This window comes from Photinus pyralis, unplaced genomic scaffold, assembly GCF_008802855.1.
Source record: "Photinus pyralis isolate 1611_PpyrPB1 unplaced genomic scaffold, Ppyr1.3 Ppyr1.4_LG10, whole genome shotgun sequence".
NCBI classification, from domain to species: Eukaryota; Metazoa; Arthropoda; class Insecta; order Coleoptera; family Lampyridae; genus Photinus; species Photinus pyralis.
The window spans coordinates 9549948-9572956 of NW_022170250.1; the positions used below are offsets into that span (position 1 = coordinate 9549948).

Here is a 23009-nt window from a genome sequence, read left to right on the forward strand (position 1 = left end):
AATCAGATTCTTGTTTATTGGGGGGTATTCCAGCTTCGAGGCTTAGCGTATTTCCGAAAAAAACTTACCATTTGGGGATTTGGGGGGTATAGAATACCCCCTAGTATACTACGACATTTTCGTGCGTATGCTTTCATGATTGTATGGAAAGGGTAATCAGATTCTTGTTTATAGGGGGGTATTCCAGCTTCGGGGCTTGATGATTGTATGGAAAGGGTAATCAGATTCATGTTTATTGGGGGGTATTCCAGCTTCGGGGCTGAGCGTATTTCCGAAAAAAACTTACCATTTGGGGGTTTGGGGGGTATAGAATACCTCCTAGTATACTACGACATTTTCGTGCGTATACTTTCATGATTGTATGGAAAGAGTAATCAGATTCTTGTTTATTGGGGGGTATTCCAGCTTCGAGGCTTAGCGTATTTCCGAAAAAAACTTACCATTTGGGGATTTGGGGGGTATAGAATACCCCCTAGTATACTACGACATTTTCGCGCGTATGCTTTCATGTTTGTATGGAAAGGGTAATCAGATTCTTGTTTATTGGGGGGTATTCCAGCTTCGGGGCTTAGCGTATTTCCGAAAAAAACTTACCATTTGGGGGTTTGGGGGGTATAGAATACTCACTAGTATACTACGACATTTTCGTGCGTATGTTTTCATGATTGTATGGAAAGCGTAATCAGATTCTTGTTTATGGGGGGGGGTATTCCAGCTTCGGGGCTTAGCGTACTTCCGAAAAAACTTACCATTTGGGGGTTTGGGGGGTATAGAATACCCCCTAGTATACTACGAGATTTTAGTGCGTATGCTTTCATGATTGTATGGAAAGGGTAATCAGATTCTTGTTTATGGGGGGGTATTCCAGCTTCGGGGCTTAGCGTACTTCCGAAAAAACTTACCATTTGGGGGTTTGGGGGGTATAGAATACCCCCTAGTATACTACGAGATTTTAGTGCGTATGCTTTCATGATTGTATGGAAAGGGTAATCAGATTCTTGTTTATTGGGGGGTATTCCAGCTTCGGGGCTTGATGATTGTATGGAAAGGGTAATCAGATTCTTGTTTATTGGGGGGTATTCCAGCTTCGGGGCTTAGCGTATTTACGAAAAAAACTTACCATTTGGGGGTTTGGGGGGTATAGAATACCCCCTAGTATACTACGAGCTTTTCGTGCATATGCTTTCATGATTGTATGGAAAGGGTAATCAGGTTCTTGTTTATTGGGGGGTATTCCAGCTTCGGGGCTGAGCGTATTTCCAAAAAAAACTTACCATTTGGGGATTTGGGGGGTATAGAATACCCCCTAGTATACTACGACATTTTCGTGCGTATGCTTTCATGATTGTATGGAAAGGGTAATCAGATTCTTGTTTATTGGGGGGTATTCCAGCTTCGGGGCTTAGCGTATTTCCGAAAAAAACTTACCATTTGGGGTTTGGGGGGTATAGAATACCCCCTAGTATACTACGACATTTTCGTGCGTATGCTTTCATGATTGTATGGAAAGGGTAATCAGATTCTTGTTTATTGGGGGGTATTCCAGCTTCGGGGCTTAGCGTATTTCCGAAAAAAACTTACCATTTGGGGGTTTGGGGGGTATAGAATACCCCCTAGTATACTACGAGATTTTCGTTCGTATGCTTTCATGATTGTATGCAAAGGGTAATCAGATTCTTGTTTATTGGGGGTATTCCAGCTTCGGGGCTTAGCGTACTTCGGAAAAAGCTTACCCCGTGGGGTATGGAATACCCCCTAGTACAATACGAGATTTTCGTGCGTATTCTTTCACGATTGTATGGAAAGGATAATCAGATTCTTGTTTACTCGGGGGTATTCCAGCTTCGGGGCTTAGCGTATTTCCGAAAAAAACTTACCATTTGGGGGTTTGGGGGTATAGAATACCCCCTAGTATACTACGAGATTTTCGTGCGTATGCTTTCATGATTGTATGGAAAGGGTAATCAGATTCTTGTTTATTGGGGGGTATTCCCAGCTTCGGGGCTTAGCGTATTTCCGAAAAAAACTTACCATTTGGGGGTTGGGGGGTATAGAATATCCCCTAGTATACTACGAGCTTTTCGTGCATATGCTTTCATGATTGTATGGAAAGGGTAATCAGATTCTTGTTTATTGGGGGGTATTCCAGCTTCGAGGCTTAGCGTATTTCCGAAAAAAACTTACCCTTTGGGGGTTTGGGGGGTATAGAATACCCCCTAGTATACTACGACATTTTCGTGAGTATGCTTTCATGATTGTATGGAAAGGGTAATCAGATTCTTGTTTATTGGGGGGTATTCCAGCATCGGGGCTTAGCGTACTTCGGAAAAAGCTTACCACCGGGAGGTCGGGGGGGTATGGAATACCCCTAGTATACTACGAGATTTTCGTGCGTATGCTTTCATGATTGTATGAAAGGGTAATCAGATTTTAGTTTACTGGGGGGTATTCCAGCTTCGGGGCTTAGCGTATTTCCGAAAAAAACTTACCTTTGGGGGTTTGGGCGGTATAGAATACCCCCTAGTATACTACGACATTTTCGTGCGTATACTTTCATGATTGTATGGAAAGGGTAATCAGATTCTTGTTTACTGGGGGGTATTCCAGCTTCGGGCCTTATCGTATTTCCGAAAAAAACTTACCATTTGGGGGTTTGGAGGGTATAGAATACCCCCTAGTATACTACGAGATTTTAGTGCGTATGCTTTCATGATTGTATGGAAAGGGTAATCAGATTCTTGTTTACTGGGGGGTATTCCAGCTTCGGGGCTTAGCGTATTTCCGAAAAAAACTTACCATTTGGGGGTTTGGGGGGTATAGAATACCCCCTAGTATACTACGAGCTTTTCGTGCATATGCTTTCATGATTGTATGGAAAGGGTAATCAGATTCTTGTTTATTGGGGGGTATTCCAGCTTCGGGGCTGAGCGTATTTCCGAAAAAAACTTACCATTTGGGGATTTGGGGGGTATAGAATACCCCCTAGTATACTACGACATTTTCGTGCGTATGCTTTCATGATTGTATGGAAAGGGTAATCAGATTCTTGTTTATAGGGGGGTATTCCAGCTTCGGGGCTTGATGATTGTATGGAAAGGGTAATCAGATTCATGTTTATTGGGGGGTATTTCAGCTTCGGGGCTGAGCGTATTTCCGAAAAAAACTTACCATTTGGGGATTTGGGGGGTATAGAATACCCCCTAGTATACTACGACATTTTCGTGCGTATGCTTTCATGATTGTATGGAAAGGGTAATCAGATTCTTGTTTATAGGGGGGTATTCCAGCTTCGGGGCTTGATGATTGTATGGAAAGGGTAATCAGATTCATGTTTATTGGGGGGTATTCCAGCTTCGGGGCTGAGCGTATTTCCGAAAAAAACTTACCATTTGGGGGTTTGGGGGGTATAGAATACCTCCTAGTATACTACGACATTTTCGTGCGTATACTTTCATGATTGTATGGAAAGGGTAATCAGATTCTTGTTTATTGGGGGGTATTCCAGCTTCGGGGCTTAGCGTATTTCCGAAAAAAACCGACCATTTGGGGGTTTGGGGGGTATAGAATACCCCCTAGTATACTACGACATTTTCGTGAGTATGCTTTCATGATTGTATGGAAAGGGTAATCAGATTCTTGTTTATTGGGAGGTATTCCAGCTTCGGAGCTTAGCGTATTTCCGAAGAAAACCCCCTAGTATGCTACGAGGTTTTATAGACCGCTCTTTAAGTCGATTTACTTTAGAAGGTTCAAAAGCAGGCCCTTAGGAAGCCTTTTTATTTCATTGTCAGGCTGGTCCGAGCACCTGTGGTCATCTTATGGCTTTCCAATTTCAGTATTTCAGTGTCTCTCCACACCTCTCTCGCGTTTCCCTTAATCGTGTTGGATTTTCAGAAGTTTCCGAAGTTTTTCCAAGCTTGTGTTTTCTATTGCGTTTAGAGTGCTTTTTAGACTCACGCAAATCCTGAAAGAAACCAGTTCAGAGTTCCTGAAATTACCACTGGGTCTTTGGAAAACAATGGAAAATGCTTTGGAAAGCGGTATAATGCTTTGAATAGCCTAAGAAATAAGTTCGATGGTAATCAGGCACTTCTCAGGTTTTTATAGTGTCTTTTCTTGCCATAGCCTGAAGTCTAAGCCAGGTTTTCCTAAGGTTTTTTAGGTATATTACAGAGGTTTTTAAGTACTTCCCTTTGTAAACACTTCCCAATACTTCTTCAGACCCGTCTCATTATTTATAGGCTCTGCCCATACGCATCAAACTCTGGAAACGACCTAAAAATGTCTGCCAAAGACGCAGAAAATTATGAAAGGTTGTTTTTAAGGGCTTTCAAATGCCCCCAAAGGTATATAAAAATACTGGAAAAGAATACGTGGCGAAAAACTGTACTTAAAACCTTTAAAATGAGATTATCTTGAGAACGAAAGATCGAAAAGGGTACTTGCAAAGGAAAAAGGGAAGGTATGGCCCTTAATTTTGTTGGAAACTTAGGAAATCTAAACTACTGAATAGGAAATTAAGAAAAGCAGAACACGAGGGGAATTTTCCTTGTGCACTCTTCCTTGTGCAGTCTGGAAGCTCCGGAAACTTTAAGCTTTCCTTTCTAGAAAACTGTTGTAGGCTGGAAGACTAACTTCTAAAATCTTAATTTTTACATATTCTAGGTTAGAAGACAACTCAAAGCAGTATCTAACGTTATTAATTGTTGCAGCTGATCTGCATCTTCCCAAGGATAATCTCCCCGTGGCCGGTGTCCGGGGTAGCTCTATGGATGGGTCAACTTCAAGACGTCCTCATACCGGTCGGTTTGGGTTTGGTCGACACCCGCTTCTGCAAATGGGTCTCGAAGGTCTACAAGTGCGCCGAGAGATGCAAACACAGTGAGAAAATACCTCCAGGTGGTAAGTGAGGCGGTTTCCGACAACGATTGACGTACCCCCCGCTTTCAGTCGGCCTCGACGGTAAATTTCGCCCTTTCGGTAGCCAACCGCAAAGCCTGGAAATCGCGCAGTCCTTTCCGGAGCGCATCCGACCCGAGCCGAAGTTTCCCATCACCAATGGCTCGCTGTATACGAGCATCGATGGTAGGTTGCCGATCATCCACAACTATCGCCGTACCAAAGACAGAAACGGTAAAGTACCTACGCCTTGTTGGGTTGAGTACATTGACCGCCGTTTCGCAGGGTGCATCAAGACCATGCCAGCGAATTCGCTCAACGTCAACTTGCACTCGTCCCATCTGCGGCGGCAGGAGTACGTCCGGCCTCGCCGAATTCAACCCGTAATGCAAGAGCCACCGCGAGCCTCGTGCGACAAGTGCGAGATGCAAGGAGGCCCTCAGCCCTGCCAGGCGGCCCTCTCCGCCTTCGTGACTCAACCGAATGTGCGCCGAGACGTTAGCTTCAGCAAGCAGCGCACCATCGAACTGCGCAAGCGCATCAGTGTCAGCGAGGACAGTCTTTACCAGCTCACGGTTCTGGACAGCAGGTCTCCGGTACTCTCCAAGTCCGACATTAACCGACCGAGGCTCGTCAAGCGCAACAAGCTCGCCGGACGCATGACGAAGAGTCAAGACTGCCTGAACGATCTGCAGGTCGACCTGCACAAATTCAGGCAGAATCCCGAAGCCTTCCAGAAGCGGCAGGACTCCCGCCGGTCGGAGTGCGTGAGCTCGGACGAGGAGTACTTCACCGACAGCGTGACCGTCAACGACGCGAGCGGCGAGTACGACGAATCCTCCCAGAGCAGCTACTCTATAACCACCGAGGCGAATTGCGACTTCGACTTCTACCAGAGCAAGGCAGTCGACGGAATGCTGCTCGGTAAGGGTCGCGAGTCGGACGGTTACTCGAAAGGAGATCCGGCGAATTATAGAACGTACGCCCGAGCTGACCTCAGGATAACGAGGTCGAATTCCAAAAGGTCACTGGAGAGCTTTCAGGCGTACGTCGAAGGGGAGAACGTGGTCCAGAAGATTCAGCGCTCCAACTCGTTCATGACGGTCGGCGAGCACGATCGCAACGGACGTTATGGCGGTACTCGCCGAACAACACCGAAGGTGTGCACTCAGAACATTAAATATCTACAGGACGTCTACAACCAGAATGACCTGGAGGAGAAGCAATCGAAACCCGCCGCTTACAGCTTCAGCGTACCCGATTTCAAGAAGATTTTCATCTCGGAGTATATTTAGTTGTTTACCGGTAGACCAACATTCAATTTCTTGGATGACACCATTGCTCTTTGTAAGAGGTTCCAGTATACGTTAAAATAAGTCTTAGTGTAGACTCGCTCCGTTGCAGTTGTACATATCATGATGTAAATAATAATGACAATAAAGTAACGGAGTTATTGAAACTCGATCCCCCACTCCTGAACTCAGTGGAATGACGTCCGGTGTCATTTGGCGTATCTGGTTTACAGTAACACCCAGTATATCTTCTTAGATTTGAAACCAGGAGCTACTAAAGAGGAGGGTCCTAAAGACAAGTTTGAAGGCGCGTCTAAAAAGTCAGTTATAGTCTGAACGTTTGGGGCGGGGGTGGGGAGGGGGGGATCAGCGCGCAGGAGGATTCGATTACCTCCTCTTCTTGCAAACTATCATGACAATTAAGTTTCGAAAGAGGACCATCAAATCTCTCCTTTCTTGGGGGGGGGGGGGTACTAACCTGTCCCCCAAATTGCTTTTAAGAGAATTTTCTTGAAAATGTTGTAGGAATGATATCTGGAAGATATTTGACACACGAAAATTCTATGGGCTGAATGTTTTTGGACACAGAATGTAATACCGGGGAGGGGGGTCTGTGTTTCGACAGGATCATCAAGTTCCTCCTTTCATAGGGGACTTCCATTCCCCCCGGGCCCCTCGGTACTAAACTGTTCCCCAAAATGTTGCTTTAGAGCATGCTTTAGATACCTTGTAGGGAATTCTGGTTTTTAAAGGGTAGGTTGAAGGTAGAAAGTAACACCTGGGGGTCTAGGGGGTATGGAACGCCCCCCAGCATCGAGCACCTGGGGGGTGTTCCATAAGCCCCCCCCCCCTCGCTACTAAACTGTCACCAAAAATGTGTTTTTCTACAGTTTTTGTATTCATTTTCCGGTTCTAAAGTCCCTTCCTGCGTTGGGGCTTCTCTATGAGCTTTCCTGGATTCTCTAGGCGGTATCAAGCGGTTGCTGCGCTCATCCATATTTTCAAATGGCACGGAAAGTCTCCGAAAGCGCATAAAAATTCTGGAAACCAGAACTTCTGGACTTTTGGATTCTTTCGAGTTTTCTACAACCTTCCCTAAGCCGCCAGACTTCTTCCAGGGATATTAAGCGCTTACTACTCAGGACTCTACCTACAATCAAGTGATTTTTAGTCTCGTCTACCCTTGAAAAAACGCAGAAAACCTCTGGTAAACACTGGAAGACTTTGGAGGCCCCCTTCAACGCTCTCCAAAGTCTTATAAGCGAAATTCAGAAACGGCGGAGTTTCGTAAAGCTTTTCTGCACCCTCTCAATCCAACTTATGGCTATTATGGCTTTTTGAACTTTCTAATCCTCGCCCAGGGCCTCTTAGATCATTTCCAGGCTTTTAGGCGTCTCTATTCGTTTTTCAGTTCCGTTTACCCACTTTCTAGGCTCTCCTAGCTTTTGAAAGGGCTCTTCTGAACACTTATTCCAGGGTGGTTTGAAAGCAGTGCTTTCGAAATAACACTAGAAGGCTTTGGAAGTCATTTTGGGTGCTTTCCAAGGTCCTATAGGCAGCATTCTAAAAAAGAAAAATGTTCTGAAGCCTTTCTAGAGCATTTTGAGCCTATATAATCGCTTTCTAACCCATCCTAAAGCCTCCTAGATTATTTCCAGTGGTTTCAAATTTTCTCCATACAGTTGCCAGGGTTCTGCAATCGCCTTAAAAGACTCCGACATCTCTCTAAGGGGCATAAGTGAATCTGGAAAGCAGTAGTAGGCTTTAAAAGCCTTATGGGCGCCTTGCAGGACCTCTTAGATCCTTTCCAGACTTTTAGGCGTATTCTATTCGCTTTTCAGTTTTGATTTCGCACTTTCTAGGCTCTCTTAGTTTTTGAAAGGGCACAAAGGCTTTAGAAGCTCTTCTGGGCGCTTTCCAGGGTAGTTCGAAAGCCGTGCGGCTATAACTTTTCTACAACTTGAGCGCTTTCAGTCTATTCCATAGCTTTTATGGCGTTTCAAGCTTTCTAATACCTTCTCAGAGCCTTTTAGAAACGGTCCTAACATTTTAAGTGCTCTCTCTTCATTTTTCAGTGACGTGTGGCACTATCTCGCTCTCCTAGTCTCTAAAAGGGCACAACAGGCCGAAGACCGCTTTCGGAACAACAATAAAAGGCTATAAAAGCTATTTTGGGTGCTTTCCAGGGTCCTTAAGACAGTATTCTAAAAAAGGAAAACTTTCTAAGGCATCTCTAGAGCATTTTGATCCCACACCGTCGCTTTCTAACCAAGCCCCTAGATTATTTCCAGTGGTTTTAAATGTTCTCCATACAGTTTCCAGGGTTCTGCAATCGCCTTAAAAGACTCCGACAGCTCTCTAAGGGACATAAGTGAATCTGGAAGGCAGTAGCCTTATAGGCGCCTTGCAGGGCCTCTTAGATCCTTTCCAAACTTTTAGGCGTATTCTATTCGTTTTTCAGTTCTGTTTGCTCACTTTCTAGGCTCTCCTAGCTTTTGTAAGGGCACAAAAAGAATCCGAAAGCTTTCACAAAGCCACTAGAAGACTTTAGAAGCCATTCTGGATGATTTCCAGGGTCTTATAAACGTAGTTCGAAAACAGTGGGGCTTTACATAACTTTTCTACAACTTTCGCGAGCACTTTCAGTCTATCCCATAGCTTTTATGCAGTTCCATGCTTTCTAATTCCTTCTCAGAACCTCGGATAGCTGGTCCTAACATTTTAGGCTCTCTCTCTTCATTTTTCAGTGACGTTTAGCACTACCAAGTGCTTTCTATGCCCGCCTAGACTTTAAAAGGGCGCAAAAGGCCCAAAAAAGCTTTCGAAACAACAGTAGAAATGTTTTAAGGCCTTTCTAGAGCATTTTGAGCCCATACCATCGTTTTCTAACCCATCCTAAGGCCTCCTAGATTATTTCCGGTAGTTTTAAATGCTCTCCATACAGTTTCCAGGGCCTTAAAAGCCCCCCACAGCTCTCTAAGGGACATAAGTGAATTTGGAAAGCAGTAGTAGGCTTTAAAAGCCTTATAGGCGCCTTGCAGGGCCTCTTATGATCCTTTCCAGACTTTTGGGCGTATTCTATTCGTTTTTAGCTCTGTTTGCTCACTTTCTAGGCGCTCCTAGCTTTTGAAAGGGCACAAAAGGCATCTGACATATTTCCCACAGTCACTACAAGACTTTGGAAGCTCTTCTGGACGCTTTCCAGGGTCTTATAGATGTAGTTCTAAAGCACTGGAGCTTTACATAACTGTTTTACAAATTTCGTAAGCACTTGCAGTCTATCCCATAGCTTTTATGCCGTTCCAAGCTTTCTAATCCCGACTGAGAGCCTCTAAAGGACCAAGAACGCTTTCGAAGGCTTTGAAAGCCATTTTGAGCCTTTCTAGAGGATTTTGAGCTCATGCCATCGTTTTCTAAGCCGTCCTAAAACCCCCTAGATTCCTTCCAGTGGTTTTAAATGTTCTCCATACAGTTTCCAGGGATCTGTGACCGCCTTGAAAGCCTCCGACAGCTCTCTAAGGGACAAAAGAGGATTTGGAAAGCAGTATAGTAGGCTTTGAAAGGCCTTAAGAGCGCCTTGCAGAGTTTCCTAAGTAGAATTTAAAAAAAAGCACACCTTGGATTAACTCTTGGGTGCTTTCCAAAGCGAAATTGTAAGGAAAGGTGAATCTTCCAGACTCTGAACCCGAATCAGCTTTTTCTATGCTTTCTGGGCCATTCCTAGAGCCTCTTAGTGACAACTTCCTGGGATTTTAGGTGCCCTTTATGCACTATACAGTGATCTTTCGGCCCTGTTGAGCGCCTTCGAGACTCGTTTAGCTGTGGAAAGCACCAAAAGCGTAAGAAACTCTGAAAAGCGTTTTTTACAGTCTCATAAGTACACTTCTAAGCCTGTTGAATTGTTTGGAGCTTTTCCACAAATATCACGAGCACTTTAAGCCTTTACCAAAGTTTTTTTATGCTTCTTCGCCACTAGCTAGTGCTTTCTAGTATCGACTAGCCTTTTGTATGCTTTTTTCATCGGAAACCAGCATGTTCTATGCTCTTTTGTACTACCTATACTCTTCCCTCCAAGATTCCTTCGAGTGATATTAGGCACTGGAGTCTGTCAAGTGCATTTTAGCTTTCTAGGTTCTTTGGAGGTTTTTAGACTCATCTAAAAAGGCATAATGAATTTCAACAAAGTACCTATAAGACTCTAATCGTTCTCAGTGTTTTATAGAGCATTCGAAAGCTTTCCAGAGCGCTTTTTAAAGCTCTATAGGGTCTTTCCAGAGTGTTTAATCAGAACTCTTGAGCTCTAGTAAGTGAAAGAGTTCCACTAGATAATTTTTATAGTTTTCAGGAACCTTCTCAGAACTTATACACCAACAAGGCCTCCCAAGATTCCAGAATGTAATAAATCCTCTTCAGTTCAAGCATTTCAAACCAACTGAAGGTCTCATATTATGTCGTTCTGTGTTTTCCATTTTTCCAGAGCCATCTGTCACTTGCAGATCTTTCAAGAAAATTTCCCAGCCTTGGCAGGTTCGCGGGGCTCTCGAAGAAATACACCAGAAAGTCATGTACTTTATTTAAAAATTACTGTATTTCGTATGCTTTTCTCAATCTACGGACATTATAAAGGTTTTTTTCATTAAATTTGAACGATGGAAGCCAAGAGAACTGCTTCAACAGCCGAATAGAAATGTCTTTGCTATACCATCAACGTAACAACGAGATTGAATTAATTCTGTTACTCCTTTAACCGATTCACGGATGGAGTTGAATGGAGAGGTAGGCGACGTCCATTTTCATGTTGCAAGTTGTGGAAAATGACGAATGGTGCTGGTTTCAGTGCGAATTTCCATACAGCTCAGGATTTTCAGGTGGGGAAACAGGTCCAAGACGTAGTGGTACCTCAATGCGCATATTCCTATGTGGAAAAGACAGACGAACTTCGCCCTAAAAACAAAATGGATGCGGCACGAAACAGTCGTTCCAAAACCTTCTAGTGTATACTCACCCTTAACTCCCAGAATACCTTGATCACATTGCAATTGGGCAATGAGGCGACAGACATGTTTGCGGGAATTTTGAGTTGAAGCTTCCAGAATTTCTCCACGCCAGGCTCCACGACACTGTTGACCACCGCGAACAGGTCCGTAGCGGATACTGTAATCTCTTCCCTTTTCGACTTGACATGGAAGGTGAAACCCTGCACGATCCTGAAGCGCAACTCGTTCACCGTCGTGCAGGAATCGTTTTTCACCCTCGCTACAAATCGAACCACCTGATTGGGCACGCATCGGTCGTCCGATAGGCTGACCGTAAATTGAATCGGTCCGCTGACGCCGAGCGAAGTCGGAATTTTCTCAATCGAGCGTTCAACGGGAGACTGAAATACCGTTAGTTGTATCAAAATTCGAAACAAAGTTGGAGCACTTAATTAACGAAATAGCGTTAATTAATTAAAAAAAGATAGGTAGGGATTAATCGGGAGGAAGTTTTAGAAGAGATTCGGTCTTCGGCTAACAAAGAGCTATCCACGCCAGTCGTCGGGAGTAGCCTTTGTTTTTGGCCCTTAGAGCCGAATCATAAGAAATTCCAAGAGGTAACAAAGTACAACAAAATTTGGTCCGGTACCAAGTGTTATTTCGAACATCCATTTTTAAACGAAAATTCTTCAACATCATGCGTATTTCAAGAGAATTTTTAAAAAACTTTTAACAATTTTTAATTGTAAAGGGGGGGGGGTATATTTTCTCTTAAAAAAGATGGTTCAAACAAACAAAAGATAGGTAGGGTTAAATCTGGAGAATGTGTTTGAAGAGATTCGGTCTTCGGCTAAAAAAGTGTTATTATTCACGCCTACGACTAAAAAACCAAGAGCCATTTTTCACTCTATGGATCTTTAATTATTCTTAAATGTGCGTACCTCAAGAAAAATAAAATGATACTGTAAAAAGAACATCGGAAAGTCATCTCCGAAGCTTGAGCACTTTAAGAGATATCCAAAGTTTCAAAGATGCAAGAAATGTTCTGTAACAATTTATTTTCTCCATTAGAAGCATTATTATTTTTCCCGGTATATTTTCTTTGAATGATCCTCGTAACAGCTGTAACCTTGGAATTTGTTCACGCAACTTTTGGCGCGAAATTTTTCGGCGTTGCGATTTGTCATTCCCGACGGTTAACTTTCATTTTCCTCTTTCGACTGCGAACTGTGATCGAGTGCACTTGATTTTTATTGAACAGCAAAACGTATGGGATTTTAATTGCCGCCACCCATTATAAATTGATATTTTCCAGCGACGATTGTTGCACGTTCATCTATAATTAGTCCTCTTAAAGAGGTATGTACATTTTAAGGTTATCACCGAAGATGGTTACCTTTGATTTTTTTTAGGGTTTTAGTTCTAATTTTGGATTCAGGTTTTAATTTCGAGTTTCAAAATCTCGTTTGTAAACAACCAGTTCCGATACGTTTTACATACGAATTTGGGATAACCTTGGCTTAAATTTACCATTTACCTGCGAGTGCCAACGCTTATGAACGTATTTTTCCACACTGCTAATAAGAAGTCTCCATTTTATCCGGGAATTGAGCTCACTGCTCTGGATAACATCTTATTAAATCAGGGTAAGCGTTTCCTTTTTATGTTTTGCTTGTACTTGACCTATACGTGCGTATATTTGTGTTCCAACCAATTTCTTTGCGTAAACTTGTGTTAAGATGAAGCACCTACCCAATTTAATCGATAATTCTTGATTGGAGCTTTGTATAACTGATCTGGTGAATCCGGCTTAGGATTACCAAATTATTGAAAAATCGTGGGGGGTGTGAAGGAATCATAAACCCGCTTAGAGGGTTTTAATTGGCCGTGAGGGGTTGTAGCAGGCCTCGAAGGATCTTGAAAGTTTGCCAAGTTTGCTGAATCGCTTCAGTGTTAAGGAATTAGCGTGCCACTCAGCATTACTAAATGATTGAAAAATCTTGGAGGGGGTGGAGGAATCATAAACCTCCTTGGAGGGTTTTAATTGACCGTGAGGGGTTGTAGCGAACCTCAAAAGATCTTGAAAGTTTGCTAAGTCTACCGAATTGCTTTAGTGTTACAAAATGAACTTGCAGCCCAGGAATACAACATTCCTAAAAAATCCTGGGGAGTGTGAAGGGATCATAAACCTCCTTGGAGGATTTAAGTGGAACCTGAGGGGTTGTAGCGGTCCTAAAATAATTTTGCAAATTTGAGAAGTGTACAGAATCGCTTTACTGTTGAAGAATGAGCTTGCACCTCAGGATTACAAAATCATTGAAAGATTCTAAGAGGTGAGAAGGAATCACAAACCTTCTTGGAGGGTTTTAATTAAGCGTGGGGGGTTGTAGCGAGTTAGGTAGCGATCCTCGAAAGATCTTGAAAGTTTGTCAAGTCTACTGAATTGCTTTAGTGTTACAGAATGAACTTGCAGCTCAGGAATTCAACATTCCTAAAAAATCCTGGGCAGTGTGAAGGGATCATAAACCTTCTTGGAGGGTTTTAATTGACCGTGGGGGGTTGTAGCGAGTTAGGTAGCGATCCTCGAAAGATCTTGAAAGTTTGTCAAGTCTACTGAATTGCTTTAGTGTTACAGAATGAACTTGCAGCTCAGGAATACAACATTCCTAAAAAATCCTGGGGAGTGTGAAGGGATCATAAACCTCCTTGGAGGGTTTAAGTGGAACCTGAGGGGTTGTAGCGGTCCTAAAATAATTTTGCAAATTTGAGAAGTGTACAGAATCGCTTTACTGTTGAAGAATGAGCTTGCACCTTAGGATTACAAAATCATTGAAAGATTCTAAGAGGTGAGAAGGAATCATAAACCTTCTTGGCGGGTTTTAATTGAGTGTGGGGGGTTGTAGCGAGTTAAGTAGCGATCCTCGAAAGATCTTGAAAGTTTGTCAAGTCTACCGAATTGCTTTAGTGTTACAAAATGAACTTGCAGCCCAGGAATACAACATTCCTAAAAAATCCTGGGGAGTGTGAAGGGATCATAAACCTCCTTGGAGGGTTTTAGTGGAACCTGAGGGGTTGTAGCGGGCCTAAAATAATTTTGCAAATTTGAGATGTGTACAGAATCGCTTTACTGTTGAGGAATGAGCTTGCACCTCAGGATTACAAAATCATTGAAAAATTCTAAGAGGTGAGAAGGAATCATAAACCTTCTTCGAGGGTTTTAATTGACCGTGGGGGGTTGTAGCGAGTTAGGTAGCGATCTTCGAAAGATCTAGAAAGTTTGTCAAGTCTACTGAATTGCTTTAGTGTTACAGAATGAACTTGCAGCCCAGGAATACAACATTCCTAAAAAAATCCTGGGGAGTGTGAAGGGATCATAAACCTCCTTGGAGGGTTTTAGTTGAACCTGAGGGGTTGTAGCGGGCCTAAAATAATTTTGCAAATTTGAGATGTGTACAGAATCGCTTTACTGTTGAGGAATTGGGCTTGCACCTCAGGATTACAAAATCATTGAAGATTTTCTAGAGGTGAGAAGGAATCATAAACCTTTTGGCGGTTTTTAATGACCGCTGAGGGGTTTGTAGCGAGTTAAGTAGCGATCCTCGAAAAAAGATCTTGAAAGTTTGTCAAGTCTACTGAATTGCTTTGTGTTACAGAATAAGCTTTGCAGCCCAGGAATACAAACTATTTTTTATCCTGAGGGTGTTGAAGGAATCATAAACCTTCTTGGAAGGTTTTAAATCACCGTGAGGGGTTGTAGAAGACTTCGAAAGATCTTAAAAGTTTGCCAAGTCTACTGAATTGCTTTAATGTTACAGAATGAGCTTGCAGCCTAGGAATACACAACTTTTAAGAATCTTGGGGGGTGTAAAGGAACCATAAACCTTCTTAGAGGGTTTTAAATGACCGTGAGGGGTTGTAGCGGGCCTCGAAAGATCTTGAAAGTTTGCTAAGTCTACTGAATTGCTTTAGTGTTACAAAATGAACTTGCAGCCCAGGAATACAACACTCTAAAAAAATCCTGGGGAGTGTGAAGGGATCATAATCCTCCTTGGAGGGTTTTAGTTGAACCTGAGGGGTTGTAGCGGGCCTAAAATAATTTTGCAAATTTGAGATGTGTACAGAATCGCTTTACTGTTGAGGAATGAGCTTGCACCTCAGGATTACAAAATCATTGAAAGATTCTAAGAGGTGAGAAGGAATCATAAACCTTCTTGGAGGGTTTTAATTGACCGTGGGGAGTTGTAGCGAGTTAGGTAGCGATCCTCGAAAGATCTTGAAAGTTTGTCAAGTCTACTGAATTGCTTTAGTGTTACAGAATGAGCTTGCAGCCCAGGAATACAACATTCCTAAAAAAATCCTGGGGAGTGTGAAGGGATCATAAACCTCCTTGGAGGGTTTTAAATCACCGTGAGGGGTTGTAGAAGACTTCGAAAGATCTTAAAAGTTTGCCAAGTCTACTGAATTGCTTTAATGTTACAGAATGAGCTAGCAGCCTAGGAATACACAACTTTTAAGAATCTTGGGGGGTGTAAAGGAACCATAAACCTTCTTAGAGGGTTTTAAATGACCGTGAGGGGTTGTAGCGGGCCTCAAAAGATCTTGAAAATTTGCTAAGTCTACTGAATTGCTTTAGTGTTACAGAATGAACTTGCAGCCCAGGAATACAACATTCCTAAAAAATCCTGGGGAGTGTGAAGGGATCATAAACCTCCTTGGAGGGTTTTAGTGGAACCTGAGGGGTTGTAGCGGGCCTAAAATAATTTTGCAAATTTGAGAAGTGTACAGAATCGCTTTACTGTTGAAGAATGAGATTGCATCTCAGGATTACAAAATCATTGAAAGATTCTAAGAGGTGAGAAGGAATCATAAACCTTCTTGGAGGGTTTTAATTGACCGTGGGGGGTTGTAGCGAGTTAGGTAGCGATCCTCAAAAGATCTTGAAAGTTTGTCAAGTCTACTGAATTGCTTTAGTGCTACAGAATGAGGTTGCAGCCCAGGAATACAAAATATTCTTTAAATCCTGGGGGGTGTGAAGGAATCATAAACCTTCTTGGAAGGTTTGAATTGACCGTAAGGGGTGGTATCGGACCTCGAAAAATTTTGAAGGTTTTCCAAGTATACTGAATTGCTTTAGTGTTACAGAATGAACTTGCAGCCCAGGAATACAAAATATTTTTAAAATCCTGGGGGGTGTGAAGGAATCATAAACCTTCTTGGAAGGTTTGAATTGATCGTAAGGGGTGGTATCGGACCTCGAAAGATTTTGAAGGTTTTCGAAGTCTACTGAATTGCTTTAGTGGTACAGATGAACTTGCAGACCAGGAATACAAAATATATTTAAAATCCTGGGGGGTGTGAGGGAATCACAAACCTTTTTGGAGGGTTTTAAATGACCGTGGAGGGTTATAGCGGGCCTCGAAAAATCTTGAAACTTACCCCAGTCTACGGCATCGCTTTAGTGTTGAAAAATTAGCTTGCAGCATAGGTTTACAAAACTATTACAAAATCTTGGGGGTGTGAAGGAACCGTAAACCTTCCTGGAGGGTTTTAATTGACCGTGAAAGGTTGTACCGGGCCTCGAAGGGTCTAAAAAATTAGCGCTTTGGTGCTAAGGAATTACCTTGCAGCCCAGAATTACAAAATTATGTAAGGATCCTAGGGCCGGGGGGGGGGGGGTTTGAACCCTCGTGGAGGGTTTTATTTCACTTTTAAAAATTGTAACGAGCTTTGAAGGATCTTTCAGGGAATTGATTTGCAGGAACCCTAGAAGACTTTTTCTTGCGACCCACCAAAGGGTTCAATTGAGGTTTAAATTGTTTCAGAATATCCTCAGGGTTGTTGGACGAATCTACTTACAGCACTACTCATTGCGTTTAGGTCATTGCATGTGTACACTTCAAAGATTTTCTCGCAAGTGCAATCTAGGCTCCACTTCCTGTTGATCTTCACTCGGGCCTTGTACTTTATCCTCCCCCGCGACATTCCGCACGTCGCCTCCACTGAAGATGGTAAGTTTTCGGGCAAGTTCAACGTGAAGGGGTAAACGTAACGCCCCGGCCCGAATTTCGTTTGAGCTGAAACGATGGGCGTTAGGCAAATTTTTGAGGCTACCCTTACATTGCAATAGGCTGGATTTCATTTTAAAGAGTGGCTCAATCTTGGCGTACGTTCGCCCGTCTCCATCGCTCCAACACACCTTTGCCCTTCCGGAGAATGTTATTATTATATCTGAAAGTAGGTCTGAGGTACTACATCCTGTACGTATGTACTTACCTCTAACTATGCACTCTAGTGGGAAAGTGCAACAAACCTTTCCACTCACAGGATCTCCGGGCCGATACGTTTTTTTTTCAAATTCTATTTCGCACGAACCAAAAGCACACATCGTCGAAGGTAAGGTGCTTGATTAGTGATTGATTAGAGTAAACCACATTGTAATAGATAAAGTGTTTTGGTTCGGTAAGTCAGGGTTTGGATCGAAAGTAGGATGGATTTATATAGATGGCGCCACACTTCACATTTACCTGCCACTAACACATTTTTTGAATGTCTTGGTACGCATGTTTCCAAAAAATATTGAAATCCTTCCAAAGAATTTGCCAGATTCAGAATTTTCAAAATTTTGAACAAACTTTTTCGAAACCGCTCATATATCCTCGAGGATCCTGAGTACTTTGGATATTCTGTCTAGAATGCCGTGAGTATCTTCAGCCTCCTGAACATAATAGGTAAACCATGCCAGAACGCCCTCTTTCGACGAAACGTTTACAATTCTATGTTGAGCCAAAACCTCAGTTCGATTAAAAATACGACAGGAAGGCGGCTGTAATTGCGGTTTATTCGTCAATTGAGCGAGTTTCCCTTCCCAGTTCCTATGGAAAGGCAAGAGTCGCGCATTTACAGGCCACCCGCCGACTTCTACTACATATGCTTCGTGCTCCTGATATACCTATCGGTGCTGAACGTATTCTTGATTGTGCTCGGAATCGTGAAATACGTAAGAAGCTACGGGTTGGAGTCTTACTTTATTTAAGTAGTAGACATTGGAGGCTGCTCAAGGTTCAATAGTTGGAAAGCTTGTATCAACCTTTAGGTTTAGTGTAGAAATGTGTTAAAGAAAGTAAACGATCTACTCCTACTTATTCATTTATTCCATCGTTCCATCTCTTTGTACCAATTCATAAAAAAAATTGTTTGAACATTTGGTCCTTCGAGCCGGATTTTCTCGGAGCACGCAGCATAGTGCGGGTTTGGCGTGGAGTGACAGCCGCGCCACTAACAGCACGGTCAGAATTTTAATTCGCGGGTTTAAAACTTTACGCGTTTGTTCGTATTCACCGTGATAGTTTCTAATTTGGAAGGAAGGTCGCCAATCTTTATGTCACATTTAAATTTTTACTCGTACTCAATTTCCCTGCGCGTCAAAAGTAATCCTAGGTCTAGATTAATAGAGTGCCAGATCAATATATAAAAACACCCTGCAGTAAATTACAGGTGGATAACCTAACTTCGCTTACGGTTCAACGCGCTTTGGCATGAGGGTGGTAATGAAACATTGGAACTTTTTCGGTTAGACTGCTGCCAAATCAAACTGTATGAAGATGATAAGGTACGTGCACCCCGCACATGCCATCTACAACATCCTCTTGTATTATCCACACGAAGAAATGTGCAAATCGATTACGGTATAGAGCAGTGACCAATCGATGGTGAAAAATCCGGCCGCTGACACTTTCAATTCGTAGTGCAACAATTGAAGTCCAAAAGCGTTGATCTGAAACATATATAGCAGAAAGAAATTAAGCATTCACCAGTAACTTACCTCTTTCCGCATGTTCCTGCCGCGGTTACGTGCTGCTAACTTGAAAAGCTTCCTCTTCAGAGTGTTAGCCTAAAATTATTAAGCATTGGAGAACAACCAGGAGTACATAAAAGGAAATCTTCTACAGTAGTTCTGTGCAGTCCTCCAAAGATTTTCGAGGGCTACACTCACTTGAGGTACTGCGATCCTGATACGGCAATTTTTAATGGAAAATTGTGCATCAAAAGAAAACCAAAAACTATTTAATGATAAAGGGCATATTTCCGCTTGAGATACTGGTATTGGTATTAATCTTGGTAGCAAATTTTGTATTAGGAGGGCAGAATTTGTGAAAAGTTGTCAAAAGGTGCGGCAGATGAAAACAAGTACGTTTTAGGTGTCAAGCAGTCTTTTAATGTCCTTTAACGAGTGTCTTTTGCAATGTATTAGGAGAATATAAGCAGAAAAAATCTTTCTGGACTCCTGATATAATTAATTGTTTGTGCAATAACAAGTAGAATTTGAAACTAAAATAATTAAAGCTTTACTCGCAATAAAAATAATTCTTATCAAGCGTTATCGGAATTTGAATCGCACAATCAACTCAAAGCTACAATCCAAACAATTAAACCGTAACTCCTGATAAAAGTACCTCTTATCGATTGGCCTCGGTGTCAGAACAATATAGGCCAGAAAGCATTAGTTCTAAGAAAGGGTTCAGTGCGAAGGAAATCTGGGAATCGAGTTATTTGCAGTCCTGATACAATGAACCCAGTATCAGGAAAATATGAGATTAGTCTTAACCACCCACGTACCCTTATCTAACCCATTTTCTAAAAAAATTGTACCGGGATCGCATAAAGGGCAAAAAAAAGGTGGAATATAACTTATTGACGGACAACTGTTACGTCCTCCTAATCGTAAACTTGATCCCAAAATCACTGTAGCGATAAGGAGAGACCAGGAAATCACTGATTACACACTATGTTCTCCTAATACAGCAGTTGACCACAAAACAACTCAAATCATGGTTCGCTTCTGAGCGCAGAACGCAGAACTTTACCATGTCCTCCCGCCCAAATGAGCTTTCTGTAGTCATGAGACAATTAATTACTTCCCAAGTATGAGGAGAATATGTCATGAGTCTAACTACAATGTTCCTTCTCGTAAAAACATCAAGTAGGTATTATCTAGCAGCATCTGTATCAGGAGAATAATTGGCAAAAGGATTATTCTAGGGAATTAGGTCGTTATACAGACATCTGCACTCCTAATACAATCAACTCTCCAAGAATCGAGAGAATATGAGGAGAGTCTCTTCAGAATACGTTGCAAAAAGGACTGGTTTAAGAAATATGACTGTACCAAGATAGTTAAATCTACCTGCGGTCCTGATAACACAAACAGGTTGACAAATATCAGGGCCATATGATACAAGTCTACCTAACATAGCTAAGTCGTTACTCTTAAAGATATTAAATCTTATCGAGATGCATCAGTATCAGGAGAACATGAGGAAGACAGAGTTATCCTAGGAAACTAAATCATTACTACCACAATTTACAGATTTGCACTTAAGCGCTTTTCAAGTATCTGTATCCGTTTTACTGCAATCTCCAAAAAACCACCGTGAGAGTACTGAGGCCTATATGAAAAGGGTTGTGGAGCTTCCCTTTTTTAGGTGGTTTTAAACCTTCACCGTGGTTTAACTCTTCCTTTTACTGGGGGTTATTCCATACCCCCCAGACCCACGAGTGGTACGATTTTTGTAGTGCTTCCAAGGGAATCTGATAATCCTTTCACAAAAGTGAAGGTTATGTGAGGTTAGGTTAGAGTGCTAGTTAGGTTAGGCGAGAAACCTTGTATCAGGAGAATATAATGTGCGAGGAGATTGAAGGTTAGGTTAAAGTATTAGTGAGGTTAGGTTATTGTGCTAGTTAGGTTAGATGAGAAATCTTGTATCGGGAGAATATAATGTGCGAGGGGATTTAAGGTTAAGTCAAAGTATTAGTGAGGTTAGGTTAGAGTGCTACTTAGGTTGATTAGCACGCTAACCTAACCTCACTAATACTTTAACCTAACCTTCAATCTTCTTGCACATTATATTCTCCTGATGCAAGACTTTTCACCTAACCTAACCTCACTAATGCTTTAACATAATCATCAATCACCTCCTCGCACATTATATTCTCTTGATATAAGATTTCTCACCTAACCGAACTAACACTCTAAACTAACCTCACTAATAATTTAACATAACTTTCAATCACCTCCTCGCACATAATATTTTCCTGATACAAGATTTCTCACCTAACCTAACTAGCCCCCTAACCTAACCCCACAAATACTTTAATCTAAACTTCAATCACCTCCTCGCACATTATGTGCTTCTGATACAAGATTTTTCACATAACCTAACTAGCATTCTAACCTAACCTCACTAATACTTTAACCTAACCTTCAATCACCTCCTCGCACCTTATATTCTCCGGATACAAGATTTCTCACGTAAAGTCATAATATATTTCATACGTTCTGCCTCGAAACATTCAGCCCCCAGTATTTTTTCCAGTAATCAAGGAGTTAACTTTGAACAATACCAAAGTGAGGGGTCTGGGGGTTATGGTATCAGGAGAATATAATGGCGTGGTATGTTATACCCCCTAGACTCCCCGGGGGTACGTTCGTCATTAGATCTTGGGGGGAAGGGAGTTATAAAATACCCCCCACTAGGCGAGAGTTTTATTACCATCTCCAAAAAACCGTCTTGAGGCTTGTGGCTGGGGTCTATCTTTGCTGGATGGTTTTAAACCTTCCTTTTCCTGGGGGGAATTCCATATACCCCCCCCCCCGTGCTACGTTCTTTGCAGTATTTGCAGTAATATGCGACAGAATCGTTATCAGGAGAACATGTCGCAGAAACACGCAATATGTTAGATACAACTTTTTGCACTCCTATTACATTAAATGCTCACTTGCTAAAATAATTCTTATCGAGCCTCACGTGCATCAAAATCCTAGAATCAGCTCCAATTTACTGCGCCCTAAACACTTGAAATAACAAACTGGTTTACTAGGTATCAGGAGAAGATGAGGCCAAGATACCAACAGTCTTACCGTAACTATAACTCGCTCCGTGCTAACACCATATTTTTTTTATTCCCCGTCGGCATCTAAATCGTACAATTAACTCTAATTTGACATAATGCAAAGTATCAGGAAAATATGAGGTGAGTCTATTGGTAACCCCAATGTTACACTTGCGCGAAACACTTTCATTCTCCATTTTTGTCAGAATTATCTGCCTGTCAAGTACTAGGAGAACATAGGACTCACAATCCTACCATAATAAAGCTTCTACTCCTGCTAAAATAAAGCTTACTCAACCGCATCGCATTCTTATGGGGAATGGAGTGCAAAATGGCAATAAAGTGTCAATATAGAAGAATTTATTCACATATACATTCTGGTTTATTATATTCTCCTGGTACAACATTTTTTTCGAAATTATAGTACTTATCGGTATTAAGGAAAAGGGAGAATGTGCAAACATGTTACATTTTAATAGACCTGACAGTTCTCGTTTGAGCTATGTTGTATCAGGATCACATGAATGCACCTGCTAACGTATCCTTTTTTGGCCGGAAATTGTTGCAAAGGTATCACTGGATCGCGGAAAGACGTAAATAAGACATGTTACATTGATACAAATTCGCCCATCAATAATTAAGTTATCAGGATCACAGAAAACCAAGAACCCAATCTTGCATAGATTGCATTTCAGTTGCATAAAATCAATACGATATCAATTTTTCAGGATCTCAGAGGATGCAAGGGTGAGCTATTGATTACGAAGACCTTATCTTTCGTTTTATGTTCCCCTGATACAAGAGATTTTGGACCAGGAGCATATACCACTTTGAAAATTTGGAATTTGGAGACTGTGTGTAGTTCTGAGTTCAGTGTAAATTGTTTCATGTCTGACAAGTCTTCTTCAAAAACTTGACAAGGGCTTGGAGATTCTTACCCTTTTTTTTTGGA

The 23009-nt window shown here is 42.0% G+C and overlaps 2 protein-coding genes across 3 annotated transcripts; one reads left to right on the forward strand and one right to left on the reverse strand.

Annotated features, from left to right (window-relative positions):
- Nucleotides 1-4716: 4716 nt before the first annotated feature.
- On the forward strand, nt 4717-6361 carry LOC116161264. 2 transcript variants are annotated; one of them, XM_031474561.1, is made up of 3 exons: nt 4717-4902; nt 4951-5133; nt 5185-6361. In XM_031474561.1, the coding sequence occupies exons 1-3, from the start codon at nt 4773-4775 to the stop codon at nt 6192-6194; spliced, it is 1323 nt and encodes a 440-aa protein (XP_031330421.1). In that variant the 5' UTR covers nt 4717-4772; the 3' UTR covers nt 6195-6361. The 2 variants fall into 2 exon arrangements, with proteins under 2 accessions (XP_031330421.1, XP_031330422.1); XM_031474562.1 differs by having other exon boundaries at nt 4717-4899.
- Nucleotides 6362-10747: 4386 nt separating this feature from the next.
- On the reverse strand, nt 10748-18807 carry LOC116161265 (arrestin domain-containing protein 2-like). Its single transcript, XM_031474563.1, has 5 exons — nt 17441-18807; nt 17285-17395; nt 17024-17241; nt 11197-11568; nt 10748-11135 (listed from the first exon to the last, which is right to left on the reverse strand). Exons 1-5 carry the CDS (start codon nt 17550-17552, stop codon nt 11025-11027), a joined length of 924 nt encoding a protein of 307 aa, XP_031330423.1. The 5' UTR covers nt 17553-18807; the 3' UTR covers nt 10748-11024.
- Between the last annotated feature and the right edge of the window lie 4202 nt (nt 18808-23009).